The sequence below is a fragment of the Argopecten irradians genome, chromosome 16 (assembly GCF_041381155.1).
Source record: "Argopecten irradians isolate NY chromosome 16, Ai_NY, whole genome shotgun sequence".
Taxonomy (NCBI): domain Eukaryota; kingdom Metazoa; phylum Mollusca; class Bivalvia; order Pectinida; family Pectinidae; genus Argopecten; species Argopecten irradians.
In genome coordinates, this window is record NC_091149.1 from 3,661,110 (window position 1) to 3,679,079 (window position 17,970).

Sequence of the window (17,970 nt, forward strand, 5' to 3'; positions counted from 1 at the left end):
GGGTTTTTGAGTCTGTTAATTTGTCATATTTCCATGTTTAAATAGTAAATACTTGAACATCAACTTCTTCTGAATAGGCGAGCTTTGCCAACAGCTCTTGTTTCCCTTAACTATCATTTTCAACTCTGAACTTGAATAAATAGACAATTTTTTTACTATGGAGTTATCTCCCTTTCCATTCTTTACTTACAACCTTTTGATCTACAACCACAAGAGAAGTTATCTCCCCTTTTAGTCTTTACTTGCTCTAGCTAACTTGTTAACCTTTAACTTCAGTATTACTTAACACAAAGGAGTTATCTCCCCTCTTTACCCCCTCTAACTTATCAACTTTAAACTTTATATTACTGGTACTCAAGACCACCAACCAAGGAGTTATCTCCCCTCTTTACCTCCTTTACCTTATCAAATTAAACTTAATTATTACGGTACTCATTACCACCAACAAAGGAGTTATCTCCCCTCTTTACCTCCTTTACCTTATCAAATTAAACTTAATTATAACAGTACTCATTACCACCAACCAAGGAGTTATCTCCCCTCTTTACCTCCTTTACCTTATCAAATTAAACTTAATTATAACGGTACTCATTACCACCAACCAAGGAGTTATCTCCCCTCTTTACCTCCTTTACCTTATCAAATTAAACTTAATTATAACGGTACTCATTACCACCAACAAAGGAGTTATCTCCCCTCTTTACCTCCTTTACCTTATCAAATTAAACTTAATTATAACAGTACTCATTACCACCAATAAAGGAGTTATCTCCCCTCTTTACCTCCTTTACCTTATCAAATTAAACTTAATTATTACGGTACTCAAAACCACCAACAAGGAGTTATCTCCCCTCTTTACCTCCTTTACCTTATCAAATTAAACTTAATTATTACGGTACTCAAAACCACCAACAAAGGAGTTATCTCCCCTTTGTTCTATTTTCATATTGTTTTTTTTTGTCAGATTTGATAGTATAAAGATTTGAAAAGGGTGAAAATCTTGAATTTGGTTACTCGACAGATTGCTGTACTGGACAGACGCAGGCAGCACCAGTCCAAAAATAGAACAGGCTTGGATGACTGGTGAGGAACGGTCAGTCTTGGTCTTCACACGGCTCGGCCGACCAACAGGACTAACCCTTGATAACCACATGGACGACAGACTTTACTGGTGCGACTCCAAGGAAAACCTAATCAAGTCCATCAAGCTGGATGGGTCAGACAGGGTCATCGTCGTCGGGAAAGGTGAGGTCAAAGGTCATTCTGTTGGTAGTCCTGCTGTGTGAACTAGTGGGTCAAGGTCAGAGGTGATGTCATTTACTTTGATCCACTAGAAAACACAACTATAAAACAGTTTTATAGTTGTGTTTTCTTTTGATGTATATGAAAACTATCACATGGACATGGTTCTTTTTTACTTATATAACTAGATATAGATTCACTAGCTTTTCTTAGATATTTGCAAATTCAAGATGTAAGACTCATAATGCTAACCAATGAGAAATATTTACAACTTTTACATGCGGATCACAAATTTTTTTTTAAACATCGCCTGATCTCGGTTTTTGTCCTCATATAAGCCACACTCCAGGGAAAGATCCTAGTGCACTCATTCATCTTAATTTTCAACAGAGGAAAAAAATCATCTAAAGGAAGTAATATTTTCTTACTGCTCAGGTTTATTTAAGGTCTTTTTATCAAACTTTGTTTTTGATTGCGAAAGTTTTCATTTTAAAATGCCCAACTCTATCAGAAGTACTTTTGATATCTTTCAGGTCTAGACAATCCCGTCAGTTTGGATGTATTTGGAGACTCATTATACTGGGCTTCCCAACAGATGGGGGCCGTCATGAAGATGGATAAATATGGGCGCGGTGTCAACGTCACACTACAAACAGGACTCCTGCTGCCCTCTAGTGTCAGAATAATGCACCCGAAACGTCACAATTTATCAGGTAAATTACTATTAGGCTAGATTTACAACTGTACATGCAAAAAGCATTGAGGACGATAATGGTTCATGAAAATGTGAAGAGAAACAAATAAAATGGTTGACGTGTATTGTAAGACTTGTTCTTTGCAATGCCCCATTAAGTTAGTTTATCCATTCCAGTATTTCTGTATGAAATGCTTCAATTCTTTACAAACCAAATATATATATCTGACAAATATCTTTATGTAGGTAAATGATATTTTGTACATAGAAGTAATTTGAGGCTTGCTATGTTGTGTCTCAATAAAAACCAGTCTGATAGAACAAGCTATAAACTGTGATATGTTTTGATTGCCTCAGCGTAAAATCAATTCTATATACTGTGATATATTTAATTTGCCTCAGTGAAAAACCGATGTTCTGACGATGACAGTGAGAAGAGTAGCCATCTTTGTTTGCTGAAACCTGACGGAGCTGCTTGTGCTTGTCCTGACCGCTCACAGTTTATTGACGACTCTACGACACAATGTGATGCAGGTGAGAAACATGTTAAGACTTTTATCTAACAGCGTGAGAATCATCCAAACCGTCCCCCATCTAAATGTTCCTGTCTGAATATTTCATATTAAGACATTTATCTTACAGCATGGGAATCATCCAAACTGTCCCCATCTAAATGTTCCTGTCTGAATATTCCATATTAAGACATTTATCTTACAGCGTGGGAATCATCCAAACCGTCCCCATCTAAATGTTAGGCTGGATATTCCATATTAAGACATTTATCTTATAGCGTGGGAATCATCCAAACCGTCCCCATCTAAATGTTCCTGTCTGAATATTTTATATTAAGACTTTTATCTTACAGCGTGGGAATCATCCAAACCGTCCCCATCTAAATGTTCCTGTCTGAATTTGTGTAAGAAGTGTGCAAGTGTATAAGAGTTACTTCCCTTTACTTACAAATTATATGTATATTTGCTATACACATATAAAATTTCCATTCAAAGTATTACTTACATTGTATCTTAAGAAGTGTGCAAGTGAATAAGAGTTCCCTTTACTTAATAAATCGATTACATTTCGATCATTTCAATTATGTATAACTGTAAAGAAAATTAACATGTGTTTATATTTATATTAGAGTCTGGAGACAGTACGTTGGCTAGCTGTTTGAAGTTTGTCGCGGACTGACATCACAATATGACTGGACCCATATGTTTACACTAGGTAACACATGTATACAGTATAACTTGTCTAAACCGGATGTGAACGGGACCAATCTATTTGTTCGGTTTATACAGGTGTCCGGTTTATAGAGGATAGAACCTTATCACAATATGTTCACATGGAAATCATCAGAAGATTTTTTTTTATTTCAGCACAAACTTTAATTCTCACTTATGTACATGGTAGAACGCAGAATTCCATCCTACATTTTCTTGGTTTCTGAGGTGTACATGTACGATCCATTTCACTCGATGTGATACATCTGAATGAACTCTCGGAAGTTATGTGTATCTTTATTGTTAGAATTGACCGTGAAAAGTATTCACAAATACAATGTACATGTAACAAAACCTTTGAATGAAAAGTGAAAAGTTTCACTATCTAACCCTTCGTATACTGGTACAGTAAAATCCCCTTAGGCGCCTCATGATCAGTCCCATGTTGTGAAAACATTGCTGCCAGTCAATTTTAAAGTTAATTTTACAAAGAAAGGTATAGTAACATTACCTAGACAGCTCCGGTTTTCAGAGTAGATAGGTTACGGATTATGCAGGTTTTGGGTACTATAGTTTATGAAGAAATTTGCTGGGACCAAACAAATTAATCGGTATAGACAAGTTTCCGTTTTATACAGGGTCCGGTTTAGACAAATTACACTGTATATTAGAGTTTGGAGACAGTAGGCTAGCTGTTTGAAGTTTGCTGCAGACTGACGCCACAATATGGCTGGACCCATATGTTTACACTAGGTAACACATGTATATATTTATATTAGAGTCTGGAGACAGTAGGCTAGCTGTTTTAAGTTTGCCACGGACTGACGTCACGATATGGCTGGACCCATATGTTTACACTAGGTAACACATGTATATATTTATATTAGAGTCTGGAGACAGTAGGCTAGCTGTTTGAAGTTTGCCGCGGACTGACGTCACAATATGGCTGGACCCATATGTTTACACTAGGTAACACATGTATATATTTATATTAGAGTCTGGAGACAGTTTCGAGTTAGAGTTCTGTCTGTGTTCAATAATGTAGGAAGAATTGTCATGACATGTCCTTGAATGACCTTGATTATTTAAACCTAATTAATTACATAACTCCTTCTTTTTGTTTTTAAATTCACTTATCAGCTACTTAATATATTTAGTCTTTAGTCTTTTATTGATTCATACATTTGTTCTGTTTCAGCTGGCTTTCATAATTGTACTTTTTGGGCCACAAAGGGGAGTTAACTCCTTTCATGAAAATATCCGACACAGTTGCCTCTTCATAAATGACCTGAGTATTAATTGGTGAGTATAAGTCGGTTTTCTCTATATTTTATTTGAGTTGTCTCCCTTACACTGTCTGTAGGTCTCTGGTGAAGGGCTCATTTATCAGTCAGATGATTTAGATTTAGAGATAAAGTAATGCTATCGCAGCCAGATCATATAACTGCATAAACATTTGAGTATCAGATAAGTTTTTCCCCTCTTTTTTTCCTAGTAATGGGGTCCGCCTGCTCCTGATCTGTTTAGTCCTGGGTCTGCCTGGTCATGGTCCATCTGATCCTGGTCCATGTGGTCATGAGTTGCTGGTCCTGGTCCATCTGATGCTGGTCCATCTGGTCCTAGGTTGTCTGATCCTTGGTCCATCTGTTCCTGGGTCGTCTGGTCCTTGGTACGTCCAGTCCAGGGTCTGTCTGGTCCTTGTCCTAGTTCTGAGTCAGTGTGGTCCTTGGTCCATCTGTAGTGACTTCCGGTTGTGCCATCTAGAAGATCAGACGTGTTCCAGAGAGCTCTCGTCAATCTATTCGATAAATAACTAAGTATTGCCCATCCAACCTCCAAAAACCCATCAAAATGTGAATTAAGTTTAGATTGTACAGTTCATCATCTTATTTTTTTCATTTTTAGCTTCTAAACCCATTATTTTTTGCCTTCCCGTAAAACAAAATGTGACTACGTAAGCCGCCATCTTGGTTCCTTTGTCCGGCTGGTAAAATTAGGTAGTTGTTAATACCTTTCCTCCTCTACTTTGGTCATCATGATGTAGTTAAATATCATAATTTATCTCGTGAATAACGTGTATGGTATAATTTACCACAACTACTCGGGATTTTTGGCTATCAGTTTCAATATAATGGATTCCTATAGCCGGTCATCGTAACGCCTGTACTACTGAACGAGCCAACATGTTGATTCGACCTTCACAGAAATAGATAAGTACCAATTTAATACCCTTCATCAATCAACAAATACGTTAATTCCCATCTCATGGCTAATGTACCAATGGTGATTTATTGACTTTCTCCAGTACCACATACTCTGTATCTTGATACTTCGTATTGTTTACATTGCGGCTGCGAGTCGGCCTAATGCCATGTGGTAAATTCCCTCACCTTGTAATATTATACGTAAGCCATAAATAGTGGATAAACATGTAGGTTGTATAATGTGTAACTAACTATGTTGAGTCGGTCAATTAAGATTTTATACTTGTCCTTGTACTGACTACCACTCGCCGTTGTAACTTGACCCCATTGTTAAACAGTGTTTAGTGTACACGGAGATGTAGTAAACAGGCTAGTTTGAGTAAGCCGTGTGATACAATATTACAAGTCATATATAGTGGATAGATATACATGTTTTATACCACGTAATTAATTATGTGGAGCCTGTCAACTAAGAGTTATATCTGTACTGTATGAGCCCCACCACTCGCCTGTAACCTGTAACTTGACCCCATTGTTGAACAATATAAAATTTAGTGTATGTGGAGATTTAGTAAACATGCTAGTCTGAGATAGCTTGGGTTAAACAGTTTTTGATATAGGCCTACCGAATATTAGTAATTAGTAAACATCATCATGCTTCAGTAACATACGGCTATATCATGAAATAATTCATTAATAAACAAATTGATTTAAACCAATAGACTAGCTTGGTGATATATCGACATACATGAGCGATAAGAAACTAGACAAATTCCTTCAGAAGGCACGCCAGGATGAGGAATCACCACCACCTAGAACAGTGCGCGCTCCGATCCTTCTGACGGATAGCAAAGGGTATAGTCTATCTAATTGTGGTGTCAACAATTTCCCCTTGACAAATTGGTGTGAGGCGGGAGCGAACTCTGCCAGATTAGTAGACATCCTAAAAAGGAAACTGAGACCAGCTGTGGAGAAGGATGGCAGTGTGTTAGTCTATTTTTGGGGCGGTACATGTGACCTTACAACTAAGTACGGCAAACAACTATCTGTACGCAGTAAAGATGATTCTACAGTAGAAGATATTTTGCGACAGTACAATATCGCTTTAGACTTTGTTAATAAACAACCCAAGGCATTTATCAAATTCGTCGACTGTCCTTACATTTCCGTCCAAAGATGGAACGACTGTAAAGGAGTACCTAAAGAAAGCGATGAAACAGAAGATGCTGAGCTTCGGCGACAAGTGGACCTTCTGAATAACCATATTAATGAACTTAATGATAAACTTGCAGAGTCGTCAGTCAAAGTCAACAATCTTACTAAGAAAAGTAAAGGCGGTAAACGTGTAAAGAAAACATTCTATAGGATCAATTTCTCTCTGTACAGAGACGGTGTACACCCCGGCCCTAAGTTAGCCGAATCCTGGAAACAACTTATTCGCCTAAACATCAACAAGAGCTGTCAGGTACCAGAACAGGATATTCTCCAACTTGATACAGATGATGACAGTGAGAACATCTAACTAATATATTCGTCTGGTATATCACCTGGCTAATCTTGTATTTTGTATTGGTACATTAACTGTGTTCATTATACACAAAATTGCAAACAAAGCCGTTACTAGAGTATGAACATTTTGTAGTCTAATTAAGACCTTACTTATATTATTAGGTTTAAGCTTAATGGTCGGCATAGTAACTGTGCTACCCATAATCTATTTTAATACTTAATATGATGTCTTGTGTCCTGCTCTGTTCACCGAGTATGTAAATAGACAACAGACCTATCTGTTTGATATCACATTTACTATGTATATGTCAAGGTGTAGACTTGTGTTATTACATTCTGCCTACATGATATCCGTGCTAGTCTAGCTAACAGCTCATATTGTATATATGATAACTTGTTACTACTCATTAACTGACAGTCACGGAATCTTGCTAGTTGGGAAACATACTTTAACTTGTTGAATCAGATCAATCTTGCATCTATAATACATAGTTAACGTGAAACCTATCTACTATCTATGGTATACAGACCGGCATGGTATCCGTGCTAGTCTTAGTCAACTGGTCACACCTATAGTCCAGATAATTACATGCATAGGACTGTTTCGCGACTACTTACAATTTGACCGGCATGGAACCGTGCTAGTCGATTTAAGATTTCCGGTCTCGGATTGATATTCACCGAATCTGTGCTGTGGTATAAACTATCAACCATTACATCATCACATGGACCACCAAGGTATCCGTGCCATCTAACCAGTTAAAAATACATACTTTTTAGTCTGGAACATTAATTCATCAGTTTGTGTTGTATGTCTATAGAAGTTCGTTATCTTGACCGGCATGGAAACGTGCTAGTTGAGTGAACACATATACAACCTACTGTTAACTCTATACCTAACAATGGACCAATCTAGGAAGAGACCCTGCCCTTCTCCTGGAGGAGATGAGTGTGCAAGATGCGATGGGAAACTTTTAACCAGAATGTTTATAGTCTGTAGTGGTTGCAACTTGAACTTCTGTCCTATATGCGCTAACGTTAAAGAAAGCGTTGTGAACTTAGTCGCGGATGGAGAAATGCCAGGATTTAGATGGTCATGCTTTGCATGCACCAACACACTACCAACTCTGAACAACATCAGCAGAACTTTGTCAGAAGTCAAGGATACAAACAACAGACGCTTGTCAAATTTAGAGAACAAAACCGCTTTGCTCAATACCAAAGTACACACTCTAAAAATGGAGCATGACGACAAAATATCACAGCTATCTAAGGATATAGAACAGGTACGCCTAACAGCTGTTAATGAAATATCATCAGATATTAAAAAAGTCATTGATGGCAGAGTGAGAGAATTAGATGACAGAAGGAGAAGGAATACAAATATAATCATATTCAACATCCCTGAGAAAACCAGAGGAGATGGTCAACAGAAGAAAAAAGAAGATGAAGATGACATCCGACTTCTGACTTCGAAAATAGGTATAGCAGATTTAGAGTTAATTACACACTTTCGACTCGGTAAATATGATGAAACTAAAACCAGACCACTGAAAGTAATTCTAGGGAACAAGCAACAGAGGAAAAAGATACTAGAAAACGTTATGAACATCTCTAAGAACTGTCCATCACACCTTAAAAAAGCTGCTATTAAACGAGACCAAACTAGGCAACAACGAGAGGAATTCAAAGAAAAAAAGACTAAGAAGACTCCACTTCCTAACACTAGTCAAACAATACCAAAGGTGCTTCATCACACCCACTTAGAATTGGACACAGAAAGCACAACAGACTTGTCCTCAACAAGGCACAGTCTCCCGATTTTCAGTCCTATCGGGATAAATCACCATCTTCAGGATAACAATCTATATTCCGAGTCTCACTATTATAATCTTGACACCTGTCATGACATCGACCCTGATCAGACTATCCTTGGGAATGCTCCAAACATGCAATTGTTCGCTACATCAGGGCAACCTAGCAGTGCAGAATAGGAGAATAGTTTTACCACTGTACATAGTGATTCTTTTAACGACCTTCTCATATTTTATTCAAATGTAGACATTTTATCTACTAGCAAGATGGATGAACTTCAGGAACTTGTAGAAAAATCATTACCCAGTATAATCCTACTCACTGAAATCCACCAAAAAAATAAGATATTACCTCTGGACAACAGTTTTTATAAAATACCTGGATTTAGATGCTTCACCAACAACAGTGAAGGACGTGGAGTAGCCATTTATATCTCGGAACAAATGACTGTCCAGCAAGTAAAATTTACAACAACCTTTGAAGAGTACCTAGCTGTTGAACTCAAGTTGAGTAATGGTGACAAGCTACTTATTGTGAATATCTACCGTAGCCCCAACAGCACAGCTGAGAATTTCAGCTACCTAACAAACTTAATGAGAGAAATGTCAACTAGAAACGCAAAACACATTCTGATCACTGGAGATTTCAACTTTCCTGAAATAAATTGGACTGACTGGACAACATGTACGTCAGAAAACCATATATCTACTCGTTTCTTGGAGTGTGTTCGAGACACTTTTTTATACCAACATATCCATAAGCCTACCAGATATAGGGAAGGTCAAAATCCATCTATACTGGATCTAGTTTTTAGCAACGATGAACAGATTGTCAACGATGTTAACTATCTTCCAAGTATCGGAAGGAGTGACCATATTTTATTGTCTTTTAAACTGAGTGTATCACATAGTGATAATCATACTAAACAGGAGAGGAGGAATTATCACAAAGGGCATTACGACGCTATACGCGAAGAACTAACCTCTGTCAACTGGCTAAACATCATTCAAGTTGAGGACATGTCAACGACCCAAGCATGGAATGTTCTTGTTGAAACCATAACTAAACTAATTGAAGATAAAATACCCGTGAACAAGACATCCCCAGTTAGGAAGCGTTGGAAGCCCCATCTTGACAACGAAGCCAAGCAGTCCATCCGACAAAAAAGGCGGAAGTGGGTCCGATACCTTCATTGTAAAACAGAAAGTAACTTTAAAGTGTATCAGAGAGCCAGGAACACTGCAACACGACAGATCCGACGTTCACACTATCATTATGAAAAGAAACTAGTGCAAGACATCAAAGATAACAGCAAGCTCTTTTGGAAATATGTCGGAGAAAAAACACGAACAGGAATGTCTATAACCAACGTGGTAAAAGCGGATGGTACACACACCACTAACCACTATGAAACCGCCAATGAGCTGAATAACTACTTTGGATCAGTCTTTAACCCACCAGAAAGTGAAGATCCACCACACTTCCAAATGAGACCATATCAAACAGAACTTCATGATATCGAATTCGACAGGAGTTTAATTGAAAAAACTATAAAGAAATTGAACCCTAATAAATCTCCAGGGCCTGACGTCTTTCATCCTAAACTTCTTGTTGAAACTTCAAATGAAATATCACAACCCTTGGAAATCATATTCAGGAAATCTTTAGACGAAGGGAAAATTCCAGACGAATGGCGAATTGCAAATGTGACTCCTTTATACAAGAGTGGAAACCACAACAAAGTGGAGAACTACCGTCCAATAAGTCTGACTTCAATCCCAGGCAAAATTCTCCAAAGAATCATTAGGGACAAACTCGTAATTCATATGGACGAGAACCATCTCTTCACAGAACATCAACATGGCTTTAGATCTGGTAAATCGTGTACTACCAACCTATTGGAGGTCCTTGAACATTGGGCAGAAGCCATAGATAAAGGGAGTAATGTCGACGCTATTTATATTGACTTCAGTAAAGCTTTTGATAAAGTCCCTCACAAACATCTACTTAAAAAACTAAAGGGTTACGGTATCACTGGAAAAGTACTGAAGTGGATAGAAGACTTCCTATCCAATCTACAGCAACGAGTTGTTATTCATGGTGAAACTTCTGGACTAGTAGATGTGACCAGTGGTGTACCACAAGGTAGTGTCTTAGGTCCTGTCTATTTCTGATATATATCAATGACCTGCCCGAAGTTGTCCAACATAGCACCATAAAATTATTTGCTGACGACTCTAAAATTTTTAGAAACAATAACAACCCCACCAAGTCTCAAGAACTTCAAGCAGACATAGACAGTGTAGTCATTTGGACTAGAGACTGGAAAATGGCCTTGAACACTAAAAAATGCAAACACCTCAATATAGGCAATCTAGAACAAGACACGCATTATTCCTTCCCACAAAGTGAACAAATAGAGAAGGTACAGTGTGAGAAAGATTTAGGTGTACTTTTCGACAACAAACTTAAATTTAGTCAGCATGTTAGTCAAGCAGTTAATAAAGGAAATCGCATACTGGGTCTAATATTCAGGACATTTGTCTATATAGATATAACTATGTTCTTAACCCTGTACAAAAGCCTAATTAGACCTAACTTAGAATATGCAACCCAGGTTTGGTCTCCACTGCTAAAAAAAGATCAGATCGCTCTCGAAAACGTCCAACGTAGAGCCACTAAAAGAGTTCACTCTATTGAAAATTTACCATACCATTCAAGACTTAAAAAGTTGGGACTTCCCACCTTAGAATATAGACGTAAAAGGAACGATGTGATCGAAGTCTATAAAATTCTGAATGGTATAGATAAACTAGATAAAGATAAGCTATTTACAATGTCTTCAGCTAATACTAGAGGTAATAGTTTAAAACTCTTTAAGAAACAGAGCAGGACTAAAGTCACACAAAGTATATTTAGTCGGCGAGTGGTAGATTCATGGAACTCCCTTCCCAACTTCGTAGTAGAAGCCCCTACTCTGAACTCGTTTAAAAACCGACTGAACACTCACTGGAATTCAGTACCATGCAAGTTTTACCCCAGTTTTTATATGGCACAACCGGACAACTATTTAGTAAATGAACAAAACGCGCCACAACTAGCTGGAACCAGCTAACTACGGTGTCTAAGAAGAGGTAACAGGTAACAGGTAACAGGTCCTGGGTTTCCTGGTCCTTGGTCGTTTGATTCTGGATCCATCTGGTCCTGGTTCCATCTGGTCCTGGTTCCATCTGGTCCTTGTTCCATCTGGTCCTGTCTTTAGGAATACCGTATTGGACCCAATAAGCGCCCATGTCCCTATAAGCACCCCTCATCCTTTTTCAGGCCTCAATTTCAATTGTCCAGTCTTAAATACAGAATTTTTTTAACCGCCCTTGGCGCTTATTGGGTCGAATATGGTACTTTGCTTCATTATTTGTAAGTAATCAAAAGATAACCAAAGATCAGTCAGAATTTATATTCTGATTATAATTTTTATTATGTATTACACAATTTCTCAAAGATAATAGCTATAGACATTTATATACAATGTATCCTGTCTTTGTATCATGAACTGTTACTATTGGCAACTATTTACATTTATAATTGAAAATTCATTCCGATATTTTAGAAGTAAACACTAAAAAATTGGAAAATAAAAATTGCGAATATGTCTGAAGGTTTGTTTACATTATAGTGATCCAATGGATTAGATCATTGTCTAAATGAATAAATAATGTAAAGATACACTGTAAGTATTAAACTGTCTTGTGTGCATTATTCCTGTAAAACTTTGGCATCTATATGGACCATAGATTTCATAAAAAAAATAGTTTAACGCTTAAATATCCGAGAGATCCAAATGCAAACTAAAAAATATGGCGGAGGAGATGCTCAATTTGGTTACATAGAAATGTACAATGTGGATTACTAAGTAAAATAGGATAAATTATGGTAAATAATGGGAAAAGGTAGTGAACTGGTACTCCCTGTGTTTATATCTTGGAAGCAATAATCACAAGTTACTAAAGCCTTAAAGCTCAATGTTTTGATTCACTGGTTTTACAGAATGAATAACACATATTCCAGGGTAATAAAATCATTAATACCTTTGTATGAACAATGTATTGAAGTTATAAATGGGACGGCACTTTTGACATGTAATTTTTTCTTCAGTAATCTATTATAGAAAACTAGATTTCATGAATTAAGCTGAGAAAATCATTTGAATTGACAGAGAAACATGTATGATGCTTTGTAAACTTTAGTTACACCACTGAATTTATCCACTGTAAAATCTAGCTATTATGTCTTATGTATGTTTAGATGGAAATAAACCTGTAGAAATCGCTTTATGGTAGAAGTTTTATCACAGCTATCACACCCTGCTGTACTGTAGTAGTTTTATCACAGCTATCACACCCTGCTGTACTGTAGTAGTTTTATCACAGCTATCACACCCTGCTGTACTGTAGTAGTTTTATCACAGCTATCACACCCTGCTGTACTGTAGTAGTTTTATCACAGCTATCACACCCTGCTGTACTGTAGTAGTTTTATCACAGCTATCACATCCTGCTGTACTGTAGTAGTTTTATCACAATTATCACACCCTGCTGTACTGTAGTAGTTTTATCACAATTATCACACCCTGCTGTACTGTAGTAGTTTTATCACAGCTATCACACCCTGCGCATGCTGTACTGTAGTAGTTTTATCACAGCTATCACACCCTGCTGTACTGTAGTAGTTTTATCACAGCTATCACACCCTGCTGTACTGTAGTAGTTTTATCACAGCTATCACACCCTGCTGTACTGTAGTAGTTTTATCACAGCTATCACACCCTGCTGTACTGTAGTAGTTTTATCACAGCTATCACACCCTGCTGTACTGTAGTAGTTTTATCACAGCTATCACACCCTGCTGTACTGGTAGTTTATCACAGTTCACCCTGCTGTACTGTAGTAGTTTTATCACAGCTATCACACCCTGCTGTACTGTAGTAGTTTTATCACAGCTATCACACCCTGCTGTACTGTAGTAGTTTTATCACAGCTATCACACCCTGCTGTACTGTAGTAGTTTTATCACAGCTATACACCCCTGCTGTACTGTAGTAGTTTTATACACAGCTATCACACCCTGCTGTACTGTAGTAGTTTTATCACAGCTATCACACCCTGCTGTACTGTAGTAGTTTTATCACAGCTATCACACCCTGCTGTACTGTAGTAGTTTTATCACAGCTATCACACCCTGCTGTACTGTAGCAGTTTTATCACAGCTATCACACCCTTCTGTACTGTAGCAGTTTTATCACAGCTATCACACCCTGCTGTACTGTAGTAGTTTTATCACAGCTATCACACCCTGCTGTACTGTAGTAGTTTTATCACAGCTATCACACCCTGCTGTACTGTAGTAGTTTTATCACAGCTATCACACCCTGCTGTACTGTAGTAGTTTTATCACAGCTATCACACCCTGCTGTACTGTAGTAGTTTTATCACAGCTATCACACCCTGCTGTACTGTAGTAGTTTTTATCACAGCTATCACACCCTGCTGTACTGTAGTAGTTTTATCACAGCTATCACACCCTGCTGTACTGTAGTAGTTTTATCACAGCTATCACACCCTGCTGTACTGTAGTAGTTTTATCACAGCTATCACACCCTGCTGTACTGTAGTAGTTTTATCACAGCTATCACACCCTGCTGTACTGTAGTAGTTTTATCACAGCTATCACACCCTGCTGTACTGTAGTAGTTTTATCACAGCTATCACACCCTGCTGTACTGTAGTAGTTTTATCACAGCTATCACACCCTGCTGTACTGTAGTAGTTTTATCACAGCTATCACACCCTGCTGTACTGTAGTAGTTTTATCACAGCTATCACACCCTGTTGTACTGTAGTAGTTTTATCACAGCTATCACACCCTGCTGTACTGTAGTAGTTTTATCACATCTTGTAGTACTGTAACATCTTTACACGACCCCCAATCTTTACCCACAGTAAATCATCTCTACCCACACCTACAGCCCCTACCCAGTCTCTGTCTGTGTGTAGGATCCTGAGTCCTTTACCATCTTTACTCAATAGGACAACATTTTTATTGTTTAAATCCCCTATGATGAGGCTCCCCTGACTATCATACACTATACCACAGGGGTAAAATGGTCTACCTCCTGTTTGTGGTGATTGTTTACATGTACTGGGGATGTCACCTCTGTATACAAACAGTTGCTGGAAGTCAGTATCCATGACAACAACATGTCTGTTTCCATCACCACCATCATGTTTATCACTGTGATCAATCACTGCGACATTGTTAGTGACAGGACACTCTGTGATCCTCCATGGTGTACACACTAATGGTTTCCCAGTCCCTGCTGCCATTGTAGTGAGTACCATCTGACCTTGTGTGGTATATTTGGAGACGTTTCCTGACATGCCCACAATGACATGGTTCTTTGCTGTAATACATATGCTGTAAGGACATGTTTTAGTTGTGAATTGTTGAGTTAACTGTCCTGATACCAGCTCCAGGATGTTGTTTTGTTCATCACAGGCCCACAATCTGTGTGTTGTTGGTGATAGACTGATGTCACTGATGTAAGCCTTGTGTGTGACCTTCTGTATCACTGTGCCCTTCCTGTCCAGGAGAGTTAATGTGTCACTGTAGTAGTTACTGGTCCAGGCCTGGTCATCAGTGGTAGGACATATAGAAGTAATGTAACATGGAGACTTCCACTCCTCCACCACCTTGGTCTCTGTCAGTAGTGTTTTCCTGGCCACTGCTTTCTTACCTTTATCCTCTGACTGTTGTTGTGATGAGGGTTGTTGCTGACCGTCTGCTAATGATACTGACCGTTTCTGGTCAGTGGATGTATGACCTTGGCCTGAGGTGGTGACTTTTCCTAAGGCTTGTACCAGGTGACCTTTAGGAGTATTGTTTGGGTTGAAGCTGACTGTATCTAAAGTAGGTTTGACAGGGATATGTATTCGGGAATCTATTTCGCATTTTGTGTCATATATTTGTATGTGAGAACCCTGCTGAAGTGTTGTCTTACATTTCTGTATTTGGTGTTTAAGTTGTTTGTTCAATGATTCTAGTTCTTGTTTGTATTTTTGTATGAGTTTGATGTTGTCGTCTTTAAGTTTTTGATAAAGTGAGAGTGTCTCTTCTCCAAGCTGGTCAAGGTCTTGTTTTAATTTATCTGTTTGAATCTTCACTTGATGTGCTAATTTATCAAATATGCTGTCGTTGTCTTTGAGGAGTGTATCTGTAGATGTGATGTATTTCCCAATCTGTACCAGATCATTTTGTTCGATTCTGTCAATAAAATTTCTTATGTCTTGTTTCTTCTGAGAAGTGACTTCACTAAGCTCACACATTGGATGCGTTTTATGAATAGTTGCAATGCATTTTAAACAAATTAGTTCTTGACACTTTTCACAATACATATCTAGTTGTCTCCCCTTGTGATGGTTACAGGTTGTCTGTCCTTCCGTACGAACTGGTATGCTTGCTGTTGCCATTATGATGAAGATTGAATGTTTGTTGAATTTCTGAAAATTGAATATATTGAATTGATACAATGTTTTAATTGAATTTCTGAAAATTGAATATATTGAATCAATACAATGTTTTGATTGAATTTCTGAAAATTGAATATATTGAATCAATACAATGTTTTGCATATTCAATTGAATAAGAATTCCGTTTGATGTTGTTAATTGCTCTATGTCCTGTTCAGGTCTATGTATGAATAAAGTTTTTAAATATTGACCTCAAACAAAGTTTTAAAGTACAAGAAAATAATTACCTGATAATCACTGCATTCACTGATGACACACACAGGGTACCTGGGATTAAATCAATTGGTTCATCCCCAGAATATAAATGATATTCAATGTTGTTCAAATTTCTCTTCCTCGGAAATTCACAACCAACCAGAAATTTACTTTCATCTTCTCATGCTGGCAGATCTGTCTCATTCTCAGTTTCTGATGAAACTATCCATTTTAGATCAAAATCAATCCCGTTTATACACAAAATTGTACATTAAATGAAATAATATGTGTCCACACAGAATAAGACCATCCTTGTCATTGGTTACTAATGTAAACAAACGTTTAGCGACCAAAATGTCTGTCTATTGAGGCCTGGCGATATCTGATATTATTACTTCCTTGTCTGGTTTGACACACACACAGTTGTAAAGCAGACATAGATTGTGTAGTAGGTCAATTTGAGTCACGTTTGCAAACCCTGATATTTAAATACCCACAGTTCACCTGGGGTGAATTGTCTGTTGGGTATGTGTATTGGGTAATAAGTATTGTCTGTTATACCTGTACTGTACGTGGAAAAATACATGATATTTTGATTCTTTGTATATCTATGTATAAATGAAGTCTTTTAAAATCCATGTAGTGTAATATTTTTGTCTGGTACATGTACATGTATTGATGTCGTAAATATCAAAGACAAAAAAGTCTTTCTTTCAAGATGGAAACATTTATACTAAACGAAAATAGTTTTTACCAAATATTTTAGAAATAGTGAAAACATTTTAGAACCAGGTCAAAATGTTAGAGAAATCCCTATAGATGTGTAATTCTATTGACAGACTACAATTGCAATAGTATTCTGAAGTCTATTAAATTCTGGTCAATGAATTGGCAGGTCATTTCGTAAATGTAGTGCAGTGTCAGGTGTAGAGTTACTTCCCTTTACCTGCAAGTGTCACTAACATCCCAAACACAAAGACAATGATGATCGAGAACAATGTCTGTGTTCGCTTTTTGATCGAATATCATGGGAAAAGTGATATTTTATTGTGACTGTTAGTCTGTTACTCTATCAATCCTCTGTGAGTACACCCAAGGTACAGAAAAATATCTGACTAATGAAACTATTGATAGCTTGGTATACTATCGGCGAATGTTATCGACCTTGTTGAATTTGCCATGGACTGATCAAATTGAGATGCATACAATCGCAATATATCGAAAGTCTAATGTATTGTTACACCCAATTGTGGTGAGATCGGATGGTGTTAGGGTGAAATCGTGATGGAATCAGATGGTGTTAGGGTGAAATCATGATGAGATCAGATGGTGTTAGAGTGAAATCATGGTGGGGTCAGATGGTGTTTGGGTGAAATCCTGGTGAGATCGGATGGTGTTAGGGTGAAACTGTGGTGGGATCAGATGGTGTTACGGTGGAATTGTCGTGGGATCGGATGGTGTTAGGGTGAAATTGTGGTGGGATCAGATGGTGTTACGGTGGA

The 17,970-nt window shown here is 37.7% G+C and overlaps 3 protein-coding genes across 6 annotated transcripts in view; 2 read left to right on the forward strand and 1 right to left on the reverse strand.

Annotated features, from left to right (window-relative positions):
• The window catches only part of LOC138310411 (low-density lipoprotein receptor-related protein 8-like), a 102,399-nt gene that overhangs the window by 21,936 nt on the left and 62,493 nt on the right, over positions 1-17,970 (forward strand). The window lies entirely within an intron of this gene.
• The window catches only part of LOC138310410 (low-density lipoprotein receptor-related protein 2-like), a 69,349-nt gene that overhangs the window by 3,981 nt on the left and 47,398 nt on the right, over positions 1-17,970 (forward strand). For 2 of the 3 annotated variants that reach the window (XM_069251621.1, XM_069251622.1), the window contains exons 5-8: positions 1,022-1,245; positions 1,776-1,955; positions 2,339-2,470; positions 4,358-4,461. In XM_069251621.1, coding sequence (XP_069107722.1) covers positions 1,022-1,245; positions 1,776-1,955; positions 2,339-2,470; positions 4,358-4,401 — 580 coding nt within the window. In that variant the 3' untranslated portion in view covers positions 4,402-4,461. The remainder of the gene's footprint in view (positions 1-1,021; positions 1,246-1,775; positions 1,956-2,338; positions 2,471-4,357; positions 4,462-17,970) is intronic. The other variant, XM_069251623.1, reaches the window with a different exon arrangement.
• Positions 13,796-17,786, reverse strand: LOC138310403 (tripartite motif-containing protein 2-like). The gene is made up of 2 exons (XM_069251615.1): positions 16,501-17,786; positions 13,796-16,243 (listed from the first exon to the last, which is right to left on the reverse strand). Exon 2 carries the CDS (start codon positions 16,211-16,213, stop codon positions 14,633-14,635), a length of 1,581 nt encoding a protein of 526 aa, XP_069107716.1. The 5' UTR covers positions 16,214-16,243; positions 16,501-17,786; the 3' UTR covers positions 13,796-14,632.